Genomic DNA, 25674 nt, shown 5'->3' on the forward strand with positions numbered 1-25674 from the left:
AGAGCCACTGATCTGGTGTTCTCTTGACTTCATTTGCCCTTCAAGTGAAAGAATCATTGTTTTATAATACTAATTGAATAGTTTGTCTACCAGATTCCTTGCTGGAAATAGACTTTAAGAAATACTGCTGTTAACAGGACAAATATACTGAAAAAAGAACAACTCTTTTGCAAGCAGGCTAGGCATTATCTACCTAATTTTGTATTGGGTTCAAAGCCTTCAGTGGGACAATCTGTGATGGTGTGGTGAGGCAGAAGAAGATATTGTCTTGTGTAAAAACAGAACATCAAATGGCATCACTGGCCATACCAGAGAAAATTTTATCACTGCAGTTCCGCATGCGTTGGGGTTTAAGCTCAGATCATGATAAGCTTTTGAAGTAAACTTCCCTATTGTCACCACTTGTTGCCTTTTTCTTTGCACTGCAGAGCATCTCAGAGTATACACCTCAGATCTCTAACACAGAGGTAACTCAACACTCTGTGAGATACAGCATTGCTTTTCGACACAACCAGATCTGTGGGTAATTTGAATAATTTGTCACTAAATTAAATTTACTCACTTCTAACAGGCTTTAGCAGCTTCTAAACAACATTACTATGTCTGCACACTTTGTTGTCTTAACACAGTTTTTGTGGAGGAGAGAAGAGTCTGATCTTTTTAAATAAAGTTCCATAATGGTGAATGTCTTCTCGGTTGTCCGATAAACTCAATATCCAGTTTTAGCCACATCATGTGACTCAGACATTCCTCCTTCTCTTTTTTATAATGTGGTAAGTTACATACATGCATTTAAGAGAGAGAACACATTTCTAAACGAGAATGTAATTTGTGTGGTCTTCCACCAGATGTCCCTACTGTAAGCCCTGCAGAGTCCGTTTATTTACACACTGAGCAGTTTTGTTCCCAGGTGAGACAGGACCAATGAGCAGTGCCAAGTGTAGTACCTGAGGTGCCAGTTGTGCTGGGGAGGCAGACAGCGAGTGAGGGCAGGAGAGGAAGGCATGGAGCGGGCTCTCCTGCCCGCTCAGGGTACCACCAGCTCTCCCACCTGATGCTATTTACTCGTGCTGTCCTTGTTGCCTGAATGGTATGTGCTGTGGCTTTTTTTTTTTTTTTTTTTTTTGGCAGTGGGAAATAAATATCAGGCTGCCTGGATAAATAATGTGGTTGGAAAGAGCTTTATTCCCTAACAGGGTGATGCTGTGGCCAGGGTTTATCCAGGTCAGAGCAACCTGCAGAACCGGTATCTTCATGCAAACTCCAGGTCCATCTGTAAAACAAGGAACAAGACAGGCACGTTAGGGCTTTTAAAATAAACTCTACTAGGCAAATGAAGCAGCCCTGAGGAAGAAGTGGCCGTGACCATAAGCAGTGTGAATCGACAGGACTGAGTGTTGCGTACCTTCGTGCACCCACTATATCTGTAATAAAAGAGTCACAGCCCCAGACATGGGCTCTCCCACACTTGGACATGCAAAGCTTTTGAACTGGTTGCTGTTGTTCTTGAGTCTGGTATGCTGTTCTGCTGCTGCTTATTTGGATGAATCCGATCTGAGCAAGAGTTTCTTGCCTCACTATGAACCTGACCACGGGGATGCTGTTGGCTCCTCGCAAGATATGAGACTACATGTTTTCACACTGGACTATGACTATGTACATATTCCCTATGAAGTTACTCTTTGGATACTCCTTGCTTCTCTTGCAAAAATAGGTAAGTAGAAAATGGGATCCTGCATCCTACTTCGGCAAGAAGTTAAAAATGTACCATGTAACCAAGTATCTTCTATGCATTTTAGTAGCTGAGATTGTTTTTACAGGTCCTATCCTCAAAAGAACAGGCGTGTTAGCTATAATAACAATGACAAAATTCTACCTCTGAATACTTCCAGCTTACTTAAGTAAATCTAATCCTCATGTCTCTTGGGCTGTTCATGCTAGTGAGTAGCAAATGAGCTTCCATCCACAGTGCTGTCCATCCCTATTCCTAGTCTTTAAACATCACAAGATATTCGCATTTACAACCTGCCACAGCTGTAGAAATCAGCAGAACCAGACTGAGACTTCAATCATATTGAATTTAGTGGAGGAAAGTGGGAAGAATTCTTCCATTGTATGAATAACAGGGAAAATTTCTCTATTTCACATGTTTGCTGTTTAAAGTTGTTCAGAAAGTAATGCCAGAGGAGAGGGACTGAGAATCTTTAGAGGGTGTAGGTCATCAGACCTGTAGAGTAAGTGCCTTTTGAATACATATCAGTACATTGAGCTTCTATTAGAGCTCCGGGTAGGAATCTGAATGAAGACAGGCAATTCATGGAGAAGTAGACACTTAAATTAACATAGCAAAAATGGTTCACCATGTGTCTTACTCATTTGCATGGCTGGGCTCAAATTATTTTGACCATTCAGAATAAGTGCAGTGATATCAAATATACGAATAAGATGGTAATAATGTGAAGAGGAACACACATAAGATGTCTCAGCTTTAGTGATCTTCCATGGGATTTTCAAACATTCCTATAGAATGGGCTGGTGGATGGCACTGATGATTTTCTGAAGGTGACATGAAGATAAACATTTTTCACTTCATACTCACACAATTGTCAAATATTGTTACCGCTGACCATGATTTGCCAGTTTCATAATAGCTTATGGTCTCAATCCAACTCCTATAAACAAATGTCTTCACTGCTAAAATTATAATAAAAATTTTCACAAATCAAGTTTGTTGTTATCACATCAGCAGAGTGTGTTAGCAGTAAGCATATTGACCAATTTTTTCATTCATCATCCATAAACCCACAGGACTTGCAATATGGCTTTTTCACTCTATATTATTGTTTTGAGCAAGAAATAGGTAATTCAGAAGAACTGTGTGATGCTTCCCAAGCAGACCTATGCCTTAGTTGGAAGTTTTTCAATAATATTATTTTTGATGAAAAGTGTGGAGCTGCTGACTTCAAATCTATTTGGAAGAAAGAGTAAGTCTGAATAATCTGGTTACTCAGAGAAGAATATTGCCAAATTGTTTAAAATTTTCAGTGTTTTATTCAAGTATTATCTTTTTTCTGGATTTCATGGTTTCAGAATAGGAAGCATTTCTGAAATCTTGAAAGGAGAAGCAATCTCCTTACTCTATAAAACTGACAAAAAACTTGAACATGATTTTTTTTAATTATAAAAGATGAGTGTAGTTATGATCCTAACATGTGTAGTTTGTTGGGTTTTTTTAAGAAAACGTCTATTAAATAAATTATTTTAAAATTAATATTTTTCTTTTCCTGTACTTTTGAACATTGACAATTCAAGGATCACAGAAATGCAGTCATATCATTAGCTGCAAGAGTTATGGGATGAAGGTTGACCTAGCTTCAGGTGTGGACATACAGCAATCCATTTTATAGGTTTCTTAGTCTATCTCATTCCCATTCTTGTAATGTGACTAGGTAAGCCATTACTAGACGTTACCTTAGTATTGGTATCAGTATTCACATCAAATGGGAAGAATGATACAGAATCATAGAATCATTTTTGTTGGAAGAGACCATCAAGATCGAGTCCAGCTGTTAACCTAACACTGGCTCTAAACCATGTCCCAAAAGACTTCATCTACACGTCTTTTAAACACCTCCAGGGATGGTGACTCAACCACTTCCCTGGGCAGCCTGTTCCAATGCCTGACAACCGTTCCTGTGGAAATTTTTTTCCTAATGTCCAGTCTGAACCTCTCCTGGCACAACTTGAGGCCATTTCCTCTCATCATATTGCTTGTTACTTGGGAGAAGAGACCAACCCCCTCCATGCTACAACCTCCTCTCAGGTGGTTGCAGAGAGCGATCAGGTCTCCCCTCAGCCTCCTTTTCTCCAGGCTGAACAGCTCCAGTTCCCTCAGCCGCTCCTCATCAGACTTGTGCTCCAGACCCCTCACCAGCTTTGTTGCCCTTCTCTGAACTCGCCCCAGCACCTCAGTGTCTTTCTTGACATATGAAGGCACTTGCAGTAGTAGTACATCAAGATAGGCAGGAGAAGATTCACACCCACAACATTTATATGGTAAGTGTAGCCATTTCTCAGTAAAACAGCTTGGCTACATCTGTGCTTGTAAACTAAGGAGCACCCTGTCAGGAAGCTGTGTGTGACTGTCCATACCATGTCTGTCCTTCTCAGCTCTGGCCCATGCCAAAAAACCTTATCCCAGGCATTGCCTGGGCAGACTGTGAGCCAGGATCTGCCCCAACAGGCAGTTTGGATGTGACCGCTTTTTGTTGAGGTAGGGAAGAGAATTTGGCTGTATGGATGCAAGCCGAACTTTTCTGCTTGGAAAAGTCTTTATCATGCTTAATTTGCTACTGTAGATTCAGCCTTTAGTGAGGAAAAAAAAATCCCTTAGGATGATTATTTGCCCAGATATTTGATGGCTGCTGGTAGTTCTTTCAGCTCTGCTGAAATCACTGATTTTGTTTCAGTAAGCTAACTTGTAAGGTTGTTTACAAAATGCTGTTTACCTTATGTAGGAACAACAATTTTCCCAAAAAAGCAAGGTTTATCAGCTTGGGCAAAGCCTTATGTTGCTGTGGGTTGATTCCTGCCAATATCTGAATATCTGAGCAGTTCTGGATATTTTGGTGTTCATGAGACTCTCAGCCTGTGGATCACCTGGAGTCAGTGCAGTGCTTCAGGGGAGGGCTGGAAGTGGACAGAGCTGAACAAGAGTGTGGCATAGGAGCCACTCCCTGCTCCCTTGGGCTTCTCCAGGTAGCCAGTTGGCCCAAATCCATTGGGATCTCTGCAGCCAGGGAGCCTCCTCAGCACTGGGGGGAGCTGCCTTCAACCTGAAGCCAGGGATGGGGGATCTGTTTGAGATGGAGAGACATACTGTGCCTTAGAAGTTTGACAGCTGTGCAGCAAGAATTCTTGAAAAGTATTTTCTTTCCAAATTATGGAGTACCTTTTCAAAGAGGTTTCTGCATTTCTAGAAGTGGAGCTTGGTCTCAGGCCCACTTGCTCAGAAATTGAGAGCTGGGAAGAGAGAAGAGAAGAGATTCATGATCAAACACCCTGTTGTAGTGATACAAGTCTGTGAATGTTTTATTTTGAAGAGAACGGCACCGCTTGTGTATTTGCTTTCATAATCCTAAAAGCAAAACCTGGCTGAAGAGAAAGCATTCAAAGGCAGGCAAAATATCTGTTTGATGTCAGGTTAATTTAAGTTATAATAATGCCTGAATGTTTTATTCAAGGTTTCCACCTCTATCATCGATTACCAAGACTCATGCCTGAAAGCTGCATCCTGATTGCTATTGGAGCACTAGTAGGAGCGATCATCTTTGCTTCTGATCACAAATCTCCACCAGTGATGAACACAAGTATTTACTTCTTGTATCTCCTTCCACCCATTGTCCTGGAGGAGGGTTATTTCATGCCAACTCGCCCATTTTTTGAAAACATTGGGTCCATCCTCTGGTGGTCTGTGCTAGGATCTCTGCTAAACTCATTTGGGATCGGCCTCTCCCTCTACGGAATCTGCCAGATTGAAGCCTTCGGCCTGACCGACATCAACCTGCTGCAGAACCTCCTCTTTGGCAGCATGATTTCAGCTGTAGATCCTGTGGCAGCTCTGGTAGTTTTTGAAGAAGCCTCTGTTAATGAGCAGCTTTACATGATGATCTTTGGAGAGTCATTGCTAAATGATGGCATAACTGTGGTGAGGTTTTTTTCCATGCCTTGTCTTTTCCAATTTGGGCTCTTGTGGCTTGTAGGGTTGTTTGGCACAGGGCAAGAGCAGCTCTAAGGAGATCCTAGTTAAGTTATTTATTTTATGGATACTCCACTGGTAACACAAAATAGTTTTAATGTATGTAAAAGTTGCATCTTCTGTTAACTATTTGAAAAACATATTGGTTTAGAGCTGCTGGAAGAGGGAAGCATGCGCATACAAATTAGACTTCACATCTTGCTTTTGCATCTGCTGAAGTGAACGGATGAGCTATATCTGGTTTTGTTGGTAGGATCAGTGTAAGACCCAGGAACCTTCTTGACATTGTGCAAGCAAATAAATAGAAAATTGTACTGCTTAAAGACCAAAGGCAGCAGGAGTAGCAATACAGAAGACCCTTCCTTTTCACATGCCTTAGAGAGCCCCCTGCAAAAAAAAAAAAAAAAAAAGAAAAAACCCAGATGTGGACAACTTCCAGCACCTCCTAGGAAGTTCCCCAGAGACCTTAGACAGGAATTCCAAAAGCCACTAATAGCTTCGCATAACTCTGTTTCTATGAGTAAAAAAATTGACATCTGACAAATGTTCACCTTTCTTGGTTGTCTTAAGTGTTCAGAAACAATGCTCTGGAACAAGAGAGGGTTTGTTTGTTTGTTTTTTAAGTAGGAAAAGAGAGTTTTTACAGAGCTCCTTTTGCCAATACTTTGCCCCTTTTCATATTAGTTCTACTAAAACTTGGAGTAACCTGAAATTCTAGCTATAAACCACAATTGACAAAGATACTCAGAACACACATGCTTTTCAAGGAAGAAATTTCAAGCAGGAAATTCATTGCTCAGAAACCCACAGGACTGCCCATGTGCTGCAAGTTAACTGCAGGTTAAGGAGTTTTGCTAGATAAGATCTTTACAGAATTTAAATCACAGGAATCTAAAACACATAAAAACTATTCAGATGCTGTCATACATGATGCTCATGCACAACTTGGACTTGTAAAATCTGTACAGAGTTCATTGCTGAAAGGCTTCATGGTAGAAGTGCAGTTTATGAGTAATGCAAAAAGGAAAAGGAATGAAGTAATTTCTTGCAGCCAGAGCCTATTGATCATCAATCCTTTATCTTGGTGAATCGGAGATATAGTAGGGCTGATGTAGAATTAAGGGACAAATGTTACTGAATTTTACATGCAAACTGCTTACGTGTTATGGTTGTAACAAAAAAGTCCTCAATGTATCTATCACTTTCACTTGTCTTTTTGGTTCCTTCAAGTGCAGACCTCAGAAAATAATACCTCTCTGCCTCACTCTAGAAGAGCTTATTTCATCTGTTTTTTGACTGTCTCTTTACCATGCCTTCCCATTGCTTCCAGCTGTAATTTATGATGTAGAACAAACTTAAAATGGCATTTACATGAGCTTTCAGTCAGGATCCTGTTACAGCATAAATCTGTAGTGACAGAGAATCTGTAGAAACTGGTATTTAGGCATTACTTAGCAGCACTAGATGTGTTAGCAAAAAAGATGAAAGGGCTGTATGTGGGGAGTGTTGGCTACAGTGCTGTGAGTTCCCTTTGCCCCATGCACCCTCATCATGTTGCAATCTGTTTGTCAACTCCTGCTGATGCATCTCTGCATCACCCACCTCTCACCATTTTCTGGGGGGTTCAATTTTCCAAAATCTCTGTGTGGATTCATGTTTGAGAAGACTGAACTATTTGTCACATGGGTAGAGCCTAATAAGTGGCTTTTTCCTGTCTGATACATCACTTGCTTTTTAAAAGTCTTTAAAGCTCTTTACCTCAGGGGTCCGGTCTTACCATTTCCTCCCGATTTCTCTCTTGTTTCCTTTGAGTTAACTCTGTGTATTTAAAAAGATAATATCATCAAGATATATTAAGCATACATATTTTTGTACTGTTTAAATACAAATATCCCCCAGTTCTCTCCAGCCTGCTTATCAGCTTGAACATTTTTTCCCCAGCAGGAAATACTGGTATGAATTTTGCTGAGCTTATATATTATATTTGAGACAACAATAGCTCCCTCTCCTATGTCTAGTTCAATATAATGGTATAAAATATGTACAAAATAACAGTCTGTGGAATTAGAAGGGTGATTTAGTAGTTATGGCTTTGACTTAAGGGACTGGGACAAAAGTGGGTAACTTACACATTTTACCCTTTGTACCTTTTCCTATTCTCCTCAGTAGGGCTATGTCTATGGATCACACAAGAAGGCTTCTTTTCCCAGTTGTTTCTGAGAGGCCTGTTAGCATCAGAATGTTACGCACAGCAACACGACTGGTCCTAGCATGTATCATACATTAGTAGAGTTTCAAAGCCCTGTTCCAAAAAGGGATGTTTCTAAATCCATTGCAGATTTCATTCAAACCTGAATACAGGGAGAGGACCCTGATTTTGCTGCAAAGTATTTCAGGCACGTGAAGCTCTGCTCCCACATAGGCCATTTTTGTTTCAGCAGGAGCTGAGCATGTGTGCCAATCAGGAAACTGAGAATTGCCCCTCATCTCTGAGGCTTGGTTTTTAGAAACACTGAGGACACCTATATATCATGCTGTACTCGAAGTGGCAGTGACTCTTTTCTCTAATGGTGCCCATTAAATGCATGTGGTCAGAAAGAGTTATCAGGGTGGAAAGGAAGAGCTATCAAAGCTGCCTGTGTCGGTGGTTAAAGCAGCCAGTTGAAGATCTTTTTTGCAATACTTCTGTTGTGGATGGTATATGCAGTGTTTCTATCATGTAGGCAGCTGGAGCAGGAACCAGTCCCTGGGGAGGTCCCCTGTGGGCAGCAGTGTCACGCACTCCCTTCCTCTTCCCGGCTGTAACAGCCACCCAGTGGTACACCGCTACACGGTAATGTCCCCTCCAAAAAACCCAGAGCATGATGTTCTCAGCATTGTTAAATGAAGCCAACTGGCAATCCATCCCTTCTTTTTGAGTGAACAAAGGCATCCTGAGCTGATTCAGGCTTTCCTACAAAATAAAGAACTATAGTGCTCTATTTACTGGCATAAAGACTGCAGTGTAATTTAGCCAAGCAGCAGTTACATGGAGCCTTACTTAGGCAACACAGTGCAGTATGTTGTACAGAACAGTTTACTCCCACAAAGCATTTTATTAAAAAGTGGAAATTATGTCATAGTCCCATAATTTTCATTTTAATGCCAATCCAGTTATATCATATAGACAGTTGAGCTAGAAAAAGAGAGTGAAATACTAAGTCATTTGCTGAGGATGATTTGCTTTATTCATAAATCAGCATAGATTCATGCCTTGGTATCATTTATAAAGAATCAGAAGTCTTAGTAGGAGTTTGAGGTCTGGCAAGAAAGGGGGAACAGAGAGAAAACCACCTTTGTAATTAAAAGCTATATGGTAAGTACAGTAAGGTTTATCTACTGTGGAGACATGAATCCTCTTTTCCTTAACTGCTACTGAAGAGCCTAATTTCATACATAGTCATCAGAGTAAAGCAGCTCTGGGTATTTTGTTACGTGAAACATTTTGTTGTACTTTGTCTGTCCCCCAGAAATATTAACAATGAGCCTCCTGGGGAACAGGCTGTGTGACAGCTCAAGGTCATACATGCCCAGGAGTAATTTAAGATTAGATAGTAGCTGGGGAATAATTATTATCCTAATGAGCTTGACTCTTTTACCTGCACAGATCTACTTTAATGTTCTTAATTGCCTTCTGGAATTAACTATATGAGGAAGAAAGACCAAAGAAAACCAGATAAGGCAAATGATTTTGGTCCCTTTAGCATTTTTGAACTAATGCTTTGGTGCAACAGCTTTGGAGAGCTGGTATCTTTAGATGTTCCCCAAATCCTCTTGAAAACTGAAAAGTGAATTTCATGTGTTACACACTCCCTGTAAGCAGATCTGACAGGACTTGATGTTAACTGTCAGTAACCTTTAAGACCTTTTTAGCACTACACTACACCACTTGTTACTGTGGAAACTTTCTGTTGCTTTCTAAAAGATGGATCAAAGTGGAATATACTGAAGATTTTTAATCACAGATTTCTCTAGAAAATAAATTATTGATAATAAAAGTATGGTAAACTTATCAGCTCTAAACTAAATGAAATTAACTTGACAGATCAAATTATATAATGCAGCAAATTCAATCTTTCTTCTAATCTGACATTGTTTTATTTTTATATTTGTCATTTCAAGCTTTCTAATTGAAATATAAGTGTGAAGGTTCTTTAGGCCATTTAGAGTGCCACAGGTTTTGATTCCAACTTTGAGATTGACATAGAGTTCTTGGGAAGGAGATTGAGTGGCATCGAACCCAAAACATGTGAGGATAGAGAGTCTGTATTTATCTGGCTAGAGACAATATGAAACTGAGGTTGACAATTTCCCCTTCCCTTCCCTTCCCTTCCCTTCCCTTCCCTTCCCTTCCTTTCCCTTCCCTTCCCCTCCCCTCCTCTATCCGACTTCCTTTCCCATTCCCAGCAATGTTTCACGATTTCTGTGCATCAAGTATTATCGAAAAACATTTAACATTCTGGAGTCCATCTAAGGAATTGTGTCCAGTCTCTTACAGACAACCTAAATGGGACTTAAGTCAAAAGCATGGCTCTTAATCACCATTGTGCCCCATTCTGAGTCAGAAAGAGAACATGTAGGGGAGAGTCTGGGGTTGGTAAGGTACCTAGCTGGGCTTTCAACATCTGCTACAAAGACCAATAATTAAGTTTGACTGCAGAAAACAAACAAACAAAAGCATTAATATTTTTCTATTACTTCAAATGCATTTGACACCTCGTGGTTGGTTTTTTTTTCTCTTTTATTTTTCTTTCAGGATACTTAATTCTGGGACTTGTTAAGAGCCAGCTGAGATTTCAACTGTTACTTTGCTGAGATGTCTAAAACAATTTTAGGCATATATTTATACACACACACAAAATGAGTAAGTTCAGAAAGATGCCTGACTGCTGTCTCCTTGTTTTCACCCGTAGGTGTTATACAATATCTTCATTGCCTTCACCAAGATGCACAGGTACGAAGAGATTGAATCCATCGATGTGTTTGCTGGCTTCGCCCGCTTCTTCGTGGTGGGGCTGGGTGGTGTGCTGTTTGGCATTGTCTTTGGATTTGTTTCGGCATTCATGACTCGTTTCACTCACAACGTTTCTGCTATAGAACCCCTGCTGGTCTTCATGTTCAGCTACCTGTCGTACTTGTCTGCCGAAACCCTTTACATCTCAGGCATTTTGGCGTGAGTATCCCTTATGGCTTTTTGGATGCCCTCTAGAGGAAAATGGCATTTTGAGGAGGTGGTTTTCTTGAGGTTATTATAATACAGGCATTTTTGGTCTCTGGCCTAGAGATCTGCAGTGATTGGCTTCTAAGGGGTCTGTAAAATGCAGTGATAACTAGGAAATGCAAATCCACAGTCAGCATAGGCATAGAGGTACTACTGAGAAGTGGATATCTGCTCTGAATTTTTTTTAGATTTTTGCCCATTGGAAAAAATATTGCAAACTGTGAGTAAAATGGTGAGTGCTGCCACCATCTGGCTGCTACCTGTGGTAAGATCAGCTGAAAGAATGATTGATAATGGACCAGGTATCTGCATTTATAGGCTGTATTTATCCATTATTTCTAAGCAGCATCACCATCAGATTGCAATGGGATAAAAAGTAATGAGTATAGAAAATGAAAAAAACGTTCCTGAGTTCTTGCTTTTGTCTACAGTTGTCAATATCAGCTCTAATGTGATTTACTGAAATTACATTACATTTGAACAGTGTCGCTGGAACTGAAACTGGCTGAAACCCAACAAGTGAGAACATCAAGCACACATATGCACATCTTGCATATGCATACACATATGTTGCATATACATACGCATATATTACATATACATATGCATATATTGCATAGGCATATATATACACTCATGTATATGGATATTGATGATCGTATTTTGATGTAATTAGCATAGATTGATACTGTAATGCTGGAGACTGTTTCCTTAGAGTGCTGTGATGGTGTGGGTGTCTGCTGGAGAGACAGGTGAGTATTGTGCAAAAGAAAGAGGACGGCAGCAGGAAAGGAATCGGAATAGCAAGGAAGGAATAGGTGTGAGAGGGTTTATGAGGAAACTGCAAGTAGGTGAATTAAAAAGATACCACACCAAACAGCCCCTCAGCAGAGTAAAGCATGAAGAAATGGGAATCTGATGGTCGTGAATGCTCCAGCTTTTGCTGCTGGTGGCTGCAGGGTCAGTGCCCAGCTTGGGGGTGGCAGCAGCCTGCACAGCCTGTGTTGGCTCTGAGCTTGCATGCTGGTGGGTAGCCCTGGTGCTCTAGAAATGAGTTCCCTTTATTGAAGAGAAACTGGTTTAAACCTAGTAAATGTGAGTGTGTGGACGTTGATGCCCCAATTGGTGCGCTTGCTCATCTCCACCTGTTAAACCCTGATTTGTTTAGCTTCAGAGCAGAATTGGCTCTGTAAAAACAACCATTGCATGATGGCCCTGGGAAGCAATATTTGAATATTTAACCACAGTAAATAAGTACTTAGGATGATATTTTTTTTCTGAGCAATTAGAAAACTTTTGTTGAGCGGGGTTAGACCTACTATGTAGTGAGCACTAATACCATAAGGACCCTTTCCTACCTGCACTGCCCCAAAATACTACTTCCCTGCCTATTCATTACACTAAACTACATACCTCTTTATTTCTTTTGCTTCCTATTTTCATCAGAGTGCTGAAATTATTCGTAATAAAAGAATGTTTATATAATTGGGATATATTATTCTTACCGCTTCATTAAGGAAATTATTGCTTGTTTTAGGGATGGGAACTTATTGTCACTTCTGAATTATTGAGGATTTCATTCATTTTTCACTTGGATCATGAAAGTCTATTATGCATGTGTCTCTGAAAGTCAACAGTATTAAACATTAATGCCTAGTGGCCTTGTCTTAGAGTGTCCTTGGACCTACTAAATGTCTCAGCTCCACCAGAATACTCTTGAGATTTCTTCAGTGGAAATTAAATTAGCAGAAACTAGATGAAGGGTTATTTAATGAACAGTCAGTGTTCTCTGAATTCACAAGTTTGGAAAAATATAATCACAAGAAGCCCCATAAAACTAAACTAATATCAGTAGAAACTAGATAGATGATGGAATATATTACTAGCATAGCACTCAATCTAACTATTACCTGTGACTATGGAAAATGAAGGGAGGAAAAGGAAACTCCCTTTAGTAGGCCTGTTCAAAGACTGCTGCTCTGTGTGATTGTCACCAGTGTCTGTGCTGGCTGCCTGCTGATCCCTCTGAAGCAGGTGCTAGACTTCAGTAACATTGAAGAGGTAGAAAACATCCTTTTGCTTCCTTAGGCACATTCCCCACATCCTGAGTAACTAAAAGGGGGGAAGGACATGTCTGTAGGATAACTCAGTGTCCCCTTGAGTACAGCAATGGGCTGCTGTGGGTGGAGAGTTACTGTAGCTTACCCTCTCCCCATTGACCTGCCATCTGGAGCTTTGACCCCTACATAGGACTATCACCATGTTGTCCCACCACCACCTCAAGGGAGAAGATCACTAACAGGCAAGTTATGTGCCTCTAACCGATCTGTCCATAGGTTGGTACAAAATCAACTTGCCCTTTGTTTGAGACTCAAATATTTGGTGCTTGGTGGCTGTGTGTTAGGAGCTCAGGGTAAAACAGACTTTGAACTGGAACGTGATACCCTCACTTCCTCATCAGGAAAGCTGACTGGTTTGCTTCCTTTTTCCTGTATGCAAAATGGATTGATAAATCTGAACGAATACACTCTTCTGTCTAATGAAATAGCTACTGTTACTGAAGAAAATGCTTCTTGATGTTAGGAAGGTCAAAGTTTTGTGATAGGGAGTACAGGTAATGAAGGCTGCAATTGTTCTTAAATGAAAAGAAAAACAGGTTGTGGCTGATCTCTGATGTTTTGCCTGATACAGGATGACAGCGTGTGCCGTGACAATGAAAAAATACGTGGAGGAGAATGTTTCCCAGAATTCCTATACCACGATAAAATATTTCATGAAGATGCTGAGCAGCGTCAGCGAGACCTTGATTTTTGTGTTCATGGGAGTGTCTACAGTTGGGAAAAACCACGAATGGAACTGGGCCTTCATTTCCTTCACTCTGCTCTTCTGCCTCATTTGGCGGACACTGAGTAAGTCAGCTTTTGCAGGCAACCGTCTCTGCACCTCTGAGAGAAACCCTTTGGTGCAAAGGTATGTTAGAAAAGTCTGTGCAGACTGGTATAACCGGTTTAATAATGAATTTACTAGGGTTATGTTACTGACAAGTTAATTTCACGAATCTACACGTGGAAAAAAAGTAGGGGAAAAAACCCAAACGAATCTGAATACCAGTCTCCAAGCATAGACTGTATTGTTAGGCAAGAATGGAATATTTTAAGCAAAATTAAAATATTACCATGATTATGCCTATAGAGATGCTGATATCTTAGTTAACTATATGCCCTTGGGTAAGTGGGCTTTGTAATTATTTCATTGGACACTGTAACTAACTTACTAATTAGATAATGCACAACAGCACACTTTTGGTGCTATAATGCTACAAGTCCTGAGCCAGGAGTGCTAGAGGCATTGAAAAAGAAGGGAGGTGAAAATTAGCACTGATGAATAACTATACAGGGATTCTGTTTCCTTCCTTATAACACACCTAGGCCAACAGTGCTGTGCTATTGCTCCTCACAAGTCAACTCTGAAATTTTAAACTGCTAGAAGAGAGTGCCTGTTTGAAATTACTCCAGTTTTACGTACAGCATCTCCTCATTCCTGCAAAGGTCCTCTACTCCCTGATCTGTGAGACTGGGATTCCTCCAGCTTGGGCAGGGCAGCTTATAGATGATGTTACAAGAGCTACAGGACACAATTTCTCATCTTGTCCTAATGTCCAGGATGAGTTGACAGTAACATTGAAAACTGAGAAGCAGTAAGAAGGCTGCTGGTGTCCTGGAAGTGGTAGCAGTCCTGATAGGCTTCTTGTACAAGTTGCTCTTGTGCCTGTTAGGCAATTTACCACAACTGTGGAAGCATAGAAGCAACACATTGCCATCTTCTCCTTCATCTACTAGTACCATCCTGCCACACACTCTAGTAGACATAAGAGAAAAAAGAATGACCTACGGGGTCAGACCAACCATCCAGCGATGTTTTCAACAAAACCTGCAGGAGTTGCCAATTAGGGAAGGCTTGCAAGCCTGGCTACTTTCTGAGCTCTGTTCACCTCCTACTTCCTCAACACCTACAGTCACTGTGTTAGGGTTGTAGGAGGGTACACTTCTTGTCTGTGCTATATGAGGGTCTGTTTTGGACCTGTTGACCATGAATTATGCCATCCTTTTTCTGAATGTGAATGCTCTATTTTGTGTCAAGTTAAGTTACAACTGCTGCAACAGAAAGCACATTCACTCCTGGAGAAGGTGATGAATTACGGAACACATTCTACTCAGCCATTGTTATTTGTTACTTGCATTTAGTTAAAAATATGAGTGAATGATACTTTTGTAACAGAAGATGTTTTGAAAGTAGTACACGAGAGGACCAAAAATATGATTATACAGGCAACCTTATCTCTGACTTTTTTTAACTTCTGAGTGCCTGAATTTGACATCATAACTACATTCTTTTTGAATTTCAGTAGAACTTTTCAGAGCAATTTATATTTTTAGAGAAAATGAGAAATCCAAATATTCTATCAGGTGGCCTAGGAGGAGCGCTGCAATATAGGTACCTACCTTGGCTAAGTTAGGAGGTTAGTTCCCCATGCTTCATTTATAATCAAATAAGGCTTCTCTGGAGCACCCTGCAGGGCAGAAATCTACATTGGGCACTTGCAACTGCTACCACCACCACCTCCTCCAGCATTCAGCACTTGCCTATATTCCCTTTACATACAGAGGCCAGGCTTGAGCTCTCAGCTTTGGCCCTGCACCACCTGCTACAGTATTGGTGAGGAACAAGACCTGTCAGGTGATTCATCAGGGCCAGCTGTGCCCTGAAGGTTGAGAGGAAAAGGTAAGTGATAGTTGCTGGAGACTGTCTGATAAATCAACTGGAGAACATGCCTTATCTTCTCTGCCACTCATAAAGAAGGAAGAAGTAACTGAATATTGAGGGCAGTCTTAACTGCAGTGACCATGAGAAAGTGGATGCTAAGATCCCTGAGAGGAGTGAGCACACAAACAAACAGCAGAATTACAACCCTGGACTTGAAAGGGCAGATTTTGGCCAGTTTAAGTGGTCAATAATGTGGAAAGGAAATTGGCTGGACCACTGGGCTCGAAATACTGGTCTAGTTGGTGGGTAATGGCATCCCACAGGGCTCAGTACAGGGACCAATATTGTGCCAGTGTCTTCATTAATGACCTGGAGGATGGAATGGAATGCACTCTGAGCAAGTTTGTGGCTGACACCAAGCTGCAGGGACTAGTCAATATTCTAGATGGGTTCCATTGAAAGGCACCTGTACAGGCTGGAGAAATGGGCTGACAGAAAGCTCATGAAGTTTAGGAAGAGGACCTGCAAGGTCTTACATGTGGATTGGAATAATCCCATGAACAAGTACAGTCTTGGAGTCCAGTAAGCAACTCTGCAGAAAAAGACCTGGCCTGGTGGACAACAGGTTGAACACAAAACACAATTATGTCCTTCTCCAAAGGCCCTTTCCGGCCTCCAAATCTAACATTTGGGATCAGCTAAGCATTGGCATGAAACCTCTGAGATTAAGGTCCTATTTCTTAGATCTCTCAGACAGCTCATCCCTCAGTAAGAAAGAACACCAAGAGCAGGAAGAAGATGTTGGCTTGACCCTCAAAGCCCATACACATATCAAGACCTTTGACTTTTAACCCTGGGAGCCCTGGAGAAAGCCTTTAACCAGAGGAAAAGGATCAAACATGTGCATCTGAACAGCTCTATCATATAGGGACAACTCAAGTACTCAGCAGTAGAGATGATATGATTCTTGTGGGTTGATAGCAAAAAATAAAGTAAATAGTATTTTCTTTCTAATCCTGAATCAAGCATGGCCTCTGAGTTTTTAAAAGCTTACTTTCAGAGTCTGTATTGGAATGCCCTTCCAATCAAGACATAAAAAGTGCCCTCCTGATACAAAAGCGGATTTTCTGCCACACGTCCATCCTTCTCTCAGACACCAAGAGGAGTGCTAGAGCTTTCCACAGGAAAGCTGAAACATTTTTCATTAAATTTGTTTGCTGAAATGATTACATCATTTTCTCTGAAGTTTGAATAAAGTAAAGAGAATTGGCCTGAGGGTGATACCTTACATACAAAGTTTCAGTCTGAGTAGCTGATGTCTAGCATAGTTATAATTAGCCAGAAAAGGTTTTATATAAAGTGGTATCCAACAACTTACATGACAGGATACTGCTACTGCCCTTACCTGTAATAATCCACTGAGTTTATCAGTATCAGTTATGTAAAATAATACTAGTAATTATCAGCATTTTTCAGCTTTTAATTCAGTAATTTAACAGTTTTCACACAAAACATAGGACAGTTGTTTCTTACAGAAGATGAAGAATAAGAGTAAATCAAGCAAATTGCTGAATGTCCTCTATAAAGAAGAGCTGCAGTCCTTACACAGCTGTTGGATGAATTTTAGCATTTATTAAAATCAAAATGAAGTTTGAGAAATAAACAGAGAATTAGAGACATGATAAGGCAGAAGATTAAATATTAAAATGCTATTAGTCTTTGCCTTTCAGTGAACCTGTCCACAGGACTTGTTGGTAAAGCACTGTTCAAACACTTTGGGCACATACTGTGCAGAAAGCAGGAAACACTGCAAGGGAAGACACAGGAAATACTCTCATCAGTTGTCTTGACTGCAGAAAACTTCAGAGAAGAACTGTGCAACTTAAATATAAAAAGTAAATCTTTTTGCCCAATCTCACTTCTAAACCGCATAAGCGAATTTAAAGCCTGAAGGAGTCAGGAGCCACAGTTTTTTCTAGGAGATTATTTCACACAAAATAGATGTAACAGTTGGTCAAAGAGAAGCTACAATAACCCAAAATTGAAAAGAAAGGTCTGTCAACAGCTACCAGAGCCAATATATTGTTTTCCTTTAAATCTTTTCCTTTCCTCCTTGCTTAATAATAGTTGTGGGTTTTTTTCCCTTCCTAGGTGTATTTGCTCTCTTCTACATCAGTAACAAGTTCCGAACATATCCCTTCACCTTCAAAGATCAACTCATCATTTCCTACAGTGGCCTTCGAGGAGCCAGCAGCTTCTCTCTTGCATTCTTGCTTCCAGTGAATCTCTTCCCAAGAAAAAAGTTGTTCATTACTGCTACTCTTGTAGTTATATATTTCACTGTGTTCATCCAAGTAAGTGTATTTCTTAATGGATTTCTTTCATGTAATAGAGGTGACTGGAAGTTTCATAGTGAAGATTGCATTGAATTTACTGTTAGACTAGGACAAGCTATCATATTTTATGGTCAGATTTAACACTCCACTGTGTAACTACCCTTTCAGGGCATTTTAGGTATTATTAAACAACTTTTTCAGAAAGTCCACATTGAAAACCTGTGTCTTCTAAAGAATCCAGGGAAAAGGGCATTTTTTGTCCAAAATCTCTTCTATTCACTCCACGTGTGCTTCCTAATGTTTCCCAATTAAGAAGCATTTTAACTTTATAATTTGGCACAGAAACAATCTCTGCTAGTTGTGCATCTCAAATGGAACAGGAAACAATGTGACTGTTTTATGAAGTATTTTTAATTTTTTAGTTTATCTTCATTCATCTGGGAGACAAAAATAAGAATATTTAAAAATCATTTGCAAAAGAATATTAAAGAAAAAGGAAGTGAATAATTCAGATTTGTAATAATAGGTGTCTGGTGCTTCTTCAGATGTTTGGGTTATTCCTCTTTGCTTACACTGTTGTACATGAGGAACTGGATTTTCAGGAGGTCTTGCACCCGATATTCTGCATTTTCTCGTACAAATGTCTCAGATATCCTAGGGTGCCAAGGGGGTACTATGTACTCATGCTTAGGCACTTAGATTCCACCAGAATGTTTCAGAAAAAAAAATTTTGTTTCTATTAATAATATTTCCCCTTTTAAAGTGCTATTCTGTAGCAGGGCAGTAAAGAACTTGGAACAGCTGAAAACGGTTCCTGAGTGAAACCCCTCCCAAATATTTAGTTCTGAAAATGTTGAAGTAAGAGGTTTCAAGATTGTAAGAACCTCACAAAGAAAATGTTTTATTTCAAGTGAGTGCTGTTTTGAAGAAGGTTGTCAATGAGTTAGTTACTTTACATAGTTAAAATATGTTGATAAATACAATCTCAGTTAAAAAAACCATTCTGATGAGTAATTTTTAAAAATATTTGGATTTTAATTCTCTTATTTAGCTCTCCATATAAGTAATAGATCATTTTTATGCCCAAGACACAGCTTTCCTGATTGATTACAATTAAATAATTTTGCTTTCTTTCTGCTTTTTAAAAAAATTCAACATTTCAACTCATTGTTCCAAATGCAGGGAATCACAATTGGACCATTGGTCAGATATCTTGATGTTAAGAAGACTAACAAAAAGGAGTCCATCAATGAAGAAATTCATGTCCGAGTAAGTTTTGTATATCAGTAGTAGTTTTGTATATCGGTATCCTAAAAAGGAGAGAAAGGGTGTTCCAAAAGAGGTGGACAGGAGGAGGTGTTTGTTAGCACTGGCGTTCAAAGAATCTGGACACTGAACAATTTTAACAACATTTGGAGGAAATCCTAGGTGTAATTTTCTACAATATATCTCTCACTTATATTCATAGTGACCATCGTATTATAATATTGTACAACTGTCATGGTGTAATAGGGCCCTTCTTGATGCTTGTAACCATGGCAGGACAGATGCATATAGGTGGAATTTACAAAATGACTTGTCATCCTTTCCAGCTAGATTTTCCAGATAATTTCGTTGCCATCTTTTGACTGGTTCTAGACACACTGATGCCTTGAAAGTCTTTAATCAAGTTTTATTGAAGTGAAATTAGTTGAACCATTGATCTGCAAATTTAGTTTGAAGTTATTCTGAGAAATTATCTTTTTGCCTCTCAAACATTTGCTTTAGCTCTCAAATTACCATTATATAAAGCATCAGAAAGCTGCTCAACTGACTTAACACTATACAAAATATACATACATGCTCTCATTTTCGTAACAGGGAATAGATTTGAAATTCACAGAAACATTGTTCCTTAAAATTAAGCATATACAGAGACATCAGCAAAATTATGGAATCTCAACCGATTTGAATTTGAAGTGCATTTAATTCTTATTATTTCAACCTTTACACTTAACCTTAAGAGGAATTTATGTTTAAAAGCACCACTTATGACAATAAGTATGTAAGAATTGGACATATTTCTCTCTGTTTCTATAATGCTGGAAACACACAAAAGATGACTGAAAATCCTGATAGTTAGCAGTGAAGGACTTAGCAGTCTAATTGCAATTTGCAAAATCCCCTGAGGACTTGTTGGTCAGGGCAAAGTTTAAGGTGTGGAGTACCTGGGCCTGTGCCCCTCTCAGGGAGGTTACACAGGCAGAAGAGAAACTTGGTTGACAGAACCAAGAATTTAGTTTTTGGTCTCAGAAGACGAAGAGGATCAGGCAATTTGGATGCTCGGTATCATCTTCCATTGGACACAGTCCTTTAATTTGCTAGGTGGTGGTGAGATGATAGCAGACTGACAGACTTGTCATCTCCATCAAAATATGGGTACTGCCGCCAAGCATAAGTGTTGCCACAGTGGGATCTTTGCCTTGATTTTTAGAGAAATGTAGATGCTTTCAGAATTAACTCACATCTCCATCATTTAAAATTTCTCAAAATCCTGACAACAATTGTAGAATTGTGGTGACATTATTTTCTCATAATAGCCCCTCAAAATTTTTCCATCTTTGTTTTTCTAGTTGATGGATCACTTGAAGGCTGGTATAGAAGACATATGTGGACACTGGACTCATTATCAGCTGAGAGATAAGTAAGCATCTCTTATTGCAGCTTATTATCATCAAATAACAGGTCTACCATGTAAAATACAATAGGAAATGAACCTTGTGCTAAAAAAGCATTAAAATTTTGGGGACACATGCAATATCTCTTTTTTAAAAGTGAACTCCTCAGTTACTGCTATCTCCTGGGAGTGCAGTGTTCATATATTGCCTGCTAAATTGCTTCTGCACAAACAAACAGAAAACAGGCTTTGTGAAAGAAAAACATAGCACGTGATGGTGCTGCAGGCACCATCTTGTGCACATTGCTTTGACATAAATCTCAGACCCATGGCACTGCTCCTTTAGGTCTGGATTTAGAATGGAAGCTACGTAAGGTGTCAGTGCATCACTGACTTTTGCTGTAACCCTTCATGGCAGATATGATCCATTGCTGCTGAGTACAGATTCAACAATAATTAGTCACCTGTTCTTACAGGTCTTTGTATTCAGTCATTTAAAATAAGAGTACTGAAGGGAATGGTTGAATTTATAATAAATACCCAGTAGCATAAACAGATACTTTCAATCTGGTCTTCACTCAGAAACACAGGACCGGCATTTTATCTCCCATAAGCAGGACAAGGCGGTTCTGCAAAGCTTTATGGATCTCTGGCAGGAGACAAACTTTCCATTCTGAGCTGCCGTTCCCTTCACCTTTTCCCTGAGGAAGCCCTGTGATCATGTTGGCCATCACCACAGCAATGACGGGAAGTGTGGGAAGAGACTAATCTTTCTTTCCCACAAACATTGTATTACGATGCCATGGGCTAAATGTTATCCCTTAGGTTACATCTAGATTTCTGTGCTGGAGTCCTCTGTCTCACCTCTCAGCATTGCACCCCAGTAATCCAGCTGGGGGTCTGCTGGGACACATGGCAACACCTTTCATGACCAGGTTTCTCCCTATGGAGATGAGGAATTAAGAGCAGGAAGAAGGTGGCTGGTTTGCAGCCAGTTCTTGTCTCAACAGGGAATAACAATGTATCTAGGGCACATACCTGGACAAAGACGCTAAAATGTTCTCTTGGCTCTCACAATACAGAGATAGCTTTAGGACATCCATCAGGACTACATCATTGTGCAGTCAATAGGCCAAACAAATCCCTCCTGGAGCAGTAATGCCATTGGAATAGATGCATTTACACATATTGGTGAGAAAATGTTAATTCCCCTTATTTCATGTCTACCCAACAGCTATGAAAGGAGATTTTTATCCAAGCTGATCATAAATGTAGTGTTTTAGTTCAGGGGGAGATTCAAACAGCACACTGTACGTGAAAACATTTAGTGTAAGAGAATTGCATTAAAAGGTATTCCCTAGGCTTTTAAATGCAAATTTAAAGATGTTTAGCATATGTATATCAGAATTAATTAACTAAGTGATGACACCCAGGAGGTTTTCTGTTACACAGAAAAACATAGAAAGCTCTAATCCCAGTGGAAACATTTATGTACCTGTGTCTGCTATTAGTGTACACAAAGTAGCCTTTGTTAAGAAAAAATGTACTAACTCTGTAGTGCTTTTCCTAGCCTTGCAGAGCGCATTACCTTGCTGTGGTAAACTGTTTCTTTGAAAGAAACTTATAGAAGATCTGCTGTTGTTCTGCAAAATGTCTGCCTGAACACACATACCTGTTCCAAAGAACACACACATTCACATTCAAATTATGCCACACATTAACAATAATTCACAATCTGCAGCATGTGAGCACATAGTATTTTGCAGTCCATTCAATTTCTCTGTTATTCAGAATACAAAGAAATATATTTTCTCTGCTCTAATTGTCAGGATTCAAAATTATCAGCAACATAATGGGCCCAAACTACTGTAACTGCCGGGCCATTTAGATCCTCATTGGCGGCTGGCTGAATAGGCCAGAATTACTGTAAGAGCAGCTGCTGCTGTAATGCCCCACCAGAATACGTCTGTACAAAAGCATGGAGACTGGCCACATTCTTTTCTAACAAATGCGGTGGTGTTACATGCAAACAAACACCCTCTCTTTTTTGCTCTGATTGCAGCTTGTTTCTCTCTTTTGTCTGGTGGGCTTTGCAATCTCTGTGGACCAGTAGACCATGCCAAATGTCTCCCTAAAGGTCTCTGCACACTGGGCCTTCAGGAGTTCACAGGTGCCTCCAATTTGGATTCAGTTTCCACCACTGAATTATATATGTACGCATTTGAATGAAGATCAGCTTGTACCACAGAAATAAAATCATATTTCCTTTTTTTTACATTTTGGCTTTAACATCTCTTTTGCAGATTTAAAAAGTTTGACAATAAGTATTTGAAGAAAATCTTGATTCGGGAACACCAGCCCAAATCCAGCATTGTGTCATTGTACAAAAAGATGGAGATAAAACTGGCCATCGAGATGGCTGAGAGTGCCATGAAAATTTCAAAAACATCCACAGCTTCTATACAGTGAGTACTGACCTCCTGCCCCTCTGCAGAGTAGGGACAGGAAGAAACAGGACAAAAATGATGAAACACCCGAAGGATTTTATGTCTTCAGTAGAAAAGTAAGAAGAAAAAAGACAGATAAAAGAAGTTGCTGTTTTGTCAGTGCTCATCATATTTGCACTTTGGCTCTTTATTCACAGAGTGAAAATTAAAAGCAGTGACATTTTCTCTGTTTTTTTTTCAGTGACAGGCAGTTTGGAAGAGGAATCATGAGGCAGGCACAGAAGCAGCTTTGGCTGCTTTTAATCATAGCAGTGGTTCAAGGTGGCCATACTTGTCACTTAGCTGGCCAGTGGGTTTTACTTGTCACTGCTAGGTGCTGAGAGACCTGTGGGAGAGGCCAGAGCACAGGTCCTGACTCCATTATCCCAATCAGAAATATTTACTGAGAGTGGATTTCCTTGCAGGATTTGCAATTTTTGCTACTTCAGTTTGCAGTCACTCAAACCATCTTGCAGTATTGTGGTACTTCTGTACCAACTTCATCCAACTAAACAGCAATGCGACTTGTAATCAGACAGACCAGCATTAAAAAACTGGTGGGATCTCCATAGCTATCACTGAGGGAACTACCATCTGGAAGAGAAGTCTGTACAAATTATCACTCCTGCGTACTTTACCTGCTGTGCATGTATTTATCCTCACCTTGTAACCCAATGGTGAGAGCTGCCCTTCACAAACTTTTTCCTGGACTCCCACCGGCTACTGCTGCTGCCACTGCCTGCTCCCTGCTGCTGCATCCTTCAGCCCCTCTCCATTTTCCTCCAGACTCTGGCAGGGCTCAGCGTATTTTGATTTTTTGTATTTTCCTCTCAACCCACACCAGAAAGTTCAAATACCAAGTGGACGTTAAATTAAAATCTCTCTTGAAACTGTTTGGGTTAATCATGTCTACAACTACCTGAAAGGAGGTTGTACCATGGAGAGTGTTGGTCTCTTCTCCCAAGTAACAAGCAACAGGATGAGAGAAAATAGTCTCAAGTTGCACCAGGGGAGGTTTAGATTAGATGTTAGGAAACATTTCTTCACAGCAAGGGTTGTCAGGCATTGGAATAGGCTGCCCAGGGAAGTGGTGGAGTCACCATCCCTGGAGGTGTTAAAGACATGTAGATGAGGCTCTTAGGGACATGGTTTAGTGCCAGTGTTAGGTTAACGGTTGGACTCGGTGATCTTGAAGGTCTCTTCCAAGAAAAATGATTCTATGATTCGATGTCAGGATTCATGAAACTTATGTCAGCATGCAGCGTAAGTCCTGGCCCTTTTCTTTCTAAATCATTCTTTGCTAGGCAGATGATATTAAAAAAGACTGTGCATCTGTCAGGTTCCTTTCTATCTACTGTATTCCCTTAACTGTTGGGAGCCAAGAGAAAATGTGCAAGTTTGGCAGACAATCTATGGCAATCAAATCATATTTGTCTTCTTTTCTTGAGGGAAGGAGAAAATAAGTCAAATTGCTTCAGTGTAGTTCTCAAATTCTCTCCTGAGCTAAGAATTTAGATTGAAAAATATTTTAAAATATTTTTTGCCAGCTCTACTCTGTCCGTAATTGAATTTTACTGTGCATCAACCTCTTATGCACAGTTTCTCCTACGGACACAGCCTTTTAAAAATAAAGTGTCAACTTATTAAAAAAAAAAAAAAGTGCAGCCTGTGGCTGAGGGACATTCTGACCTTGAAGGTTGTGAGAATGTTCTAGGAAAATGTATGTTTTCCTAGCTCTGTTCTTCTCTAGGTATCTGCTGTTGAGCACTGGAGGAGACAGGGTAGTGAACTCATTGGATCTTTGGTCTGAACCAATGCAGAGATTATCTCTGTTCTCCTGAGCAACTAAGTGACCTTCCTTAACAATAACAGGTTTCTAAATGGAAGCATTTAGAAATTGTGTTATTGTTATAATTGATATAACTTGTACCTAAAGTCCCTATCCTCCGTGATGACACAAAAATCTTGCCCTAAGCAAGTGGAGACTTGAAATCAAATTCCAATGTATGTCATGTAAAAAAAATATTTGCAGTGCCAGATTAGTGAGAAAAGTCTCTCATTAGCACTTCTGATCAGTTCTGCAGCCTTCAGGCACATGAGGGGAAATGCTCTATACCAATAAAGGCAGATCTCCATTGCTGTGAATTAGCATTATTTTCAGAAATTGTGTTCATGCTGGTGTGATTCCTGCAGGTGCAGTGAGTGTCCAATATGCAGTAAATATTTCCAGTGCAGTCTGGAGAAATTTGTCCATGGGCTTTGCAACAAAGAATCCACACTTGAATGAACACGAAGCCTTTTGTTATGGTGGTTTGCAGAATGTAAGGCTTAGAAACAAGGATTTAAAAGACAAAAGCACAGCCTAGCAGCTATTATCAAAACTGTGTTTGTATGGTTGTTTTTGGGGGGAAATG

At 40.0% G+C, this 25674-nt stretch overlaps 1 protein-coding gene across 1 annotated transcript in view; it reads left to right on the forward strand.

The window, feature by feature from the left end:
* Window positions 1-1380: 1380 nt before the first annotated feature.
* Window positions 1381-25674, forward strand: part of SLC9A4 (solute carrier family 9 member A4) — a 35616-nt gene continuing 11322 nt past the window's right edge. The window contains exons 1-8 of the mRNA XM_065648000.1: window positions 1381-1714; window positions 5244-5707; window positions 10711-10970; window positions 13710-13927; window positions 17934-18136; window positions 19301-19387; window positions 20731-20801; window positions 23078-23239. Coding sequence (XP_065504072.1) covers window positions 1453-1714; window positions 5244-5707; window positions 10711-10970; window positions 13710-13927; window positions 17934-18136; window positions 19301-19387; window positions 20731-20801; window positions 23078-23239 — 1727 coding nt within the window. The 5' untranslated portion in view covers window positions 1381-1452. The remainder of the gene's footprint in view (window positions 1715-5243; window positions 5708-10710; window positions 10971-13709; window positions 13928-17933; window positions 18137-19300; window positions 19388-20730; window positions 20802-23077; window positions 23240-25674) is intronic.

This window comes from Caloenas nicobarica, chromosome 1 (genome assembly GCF_036013445.1).
Source record: "Caloenas nicobarica isolate bCalNic1 chromosome 1, bCalNic1.hap1, whole genome shotgun sequence".
NCBI lineage: Eukaryota > Metazoa > Chordata > Aves > Columbiformes > Columbidae > Caloenas > Caloenas nicobarica.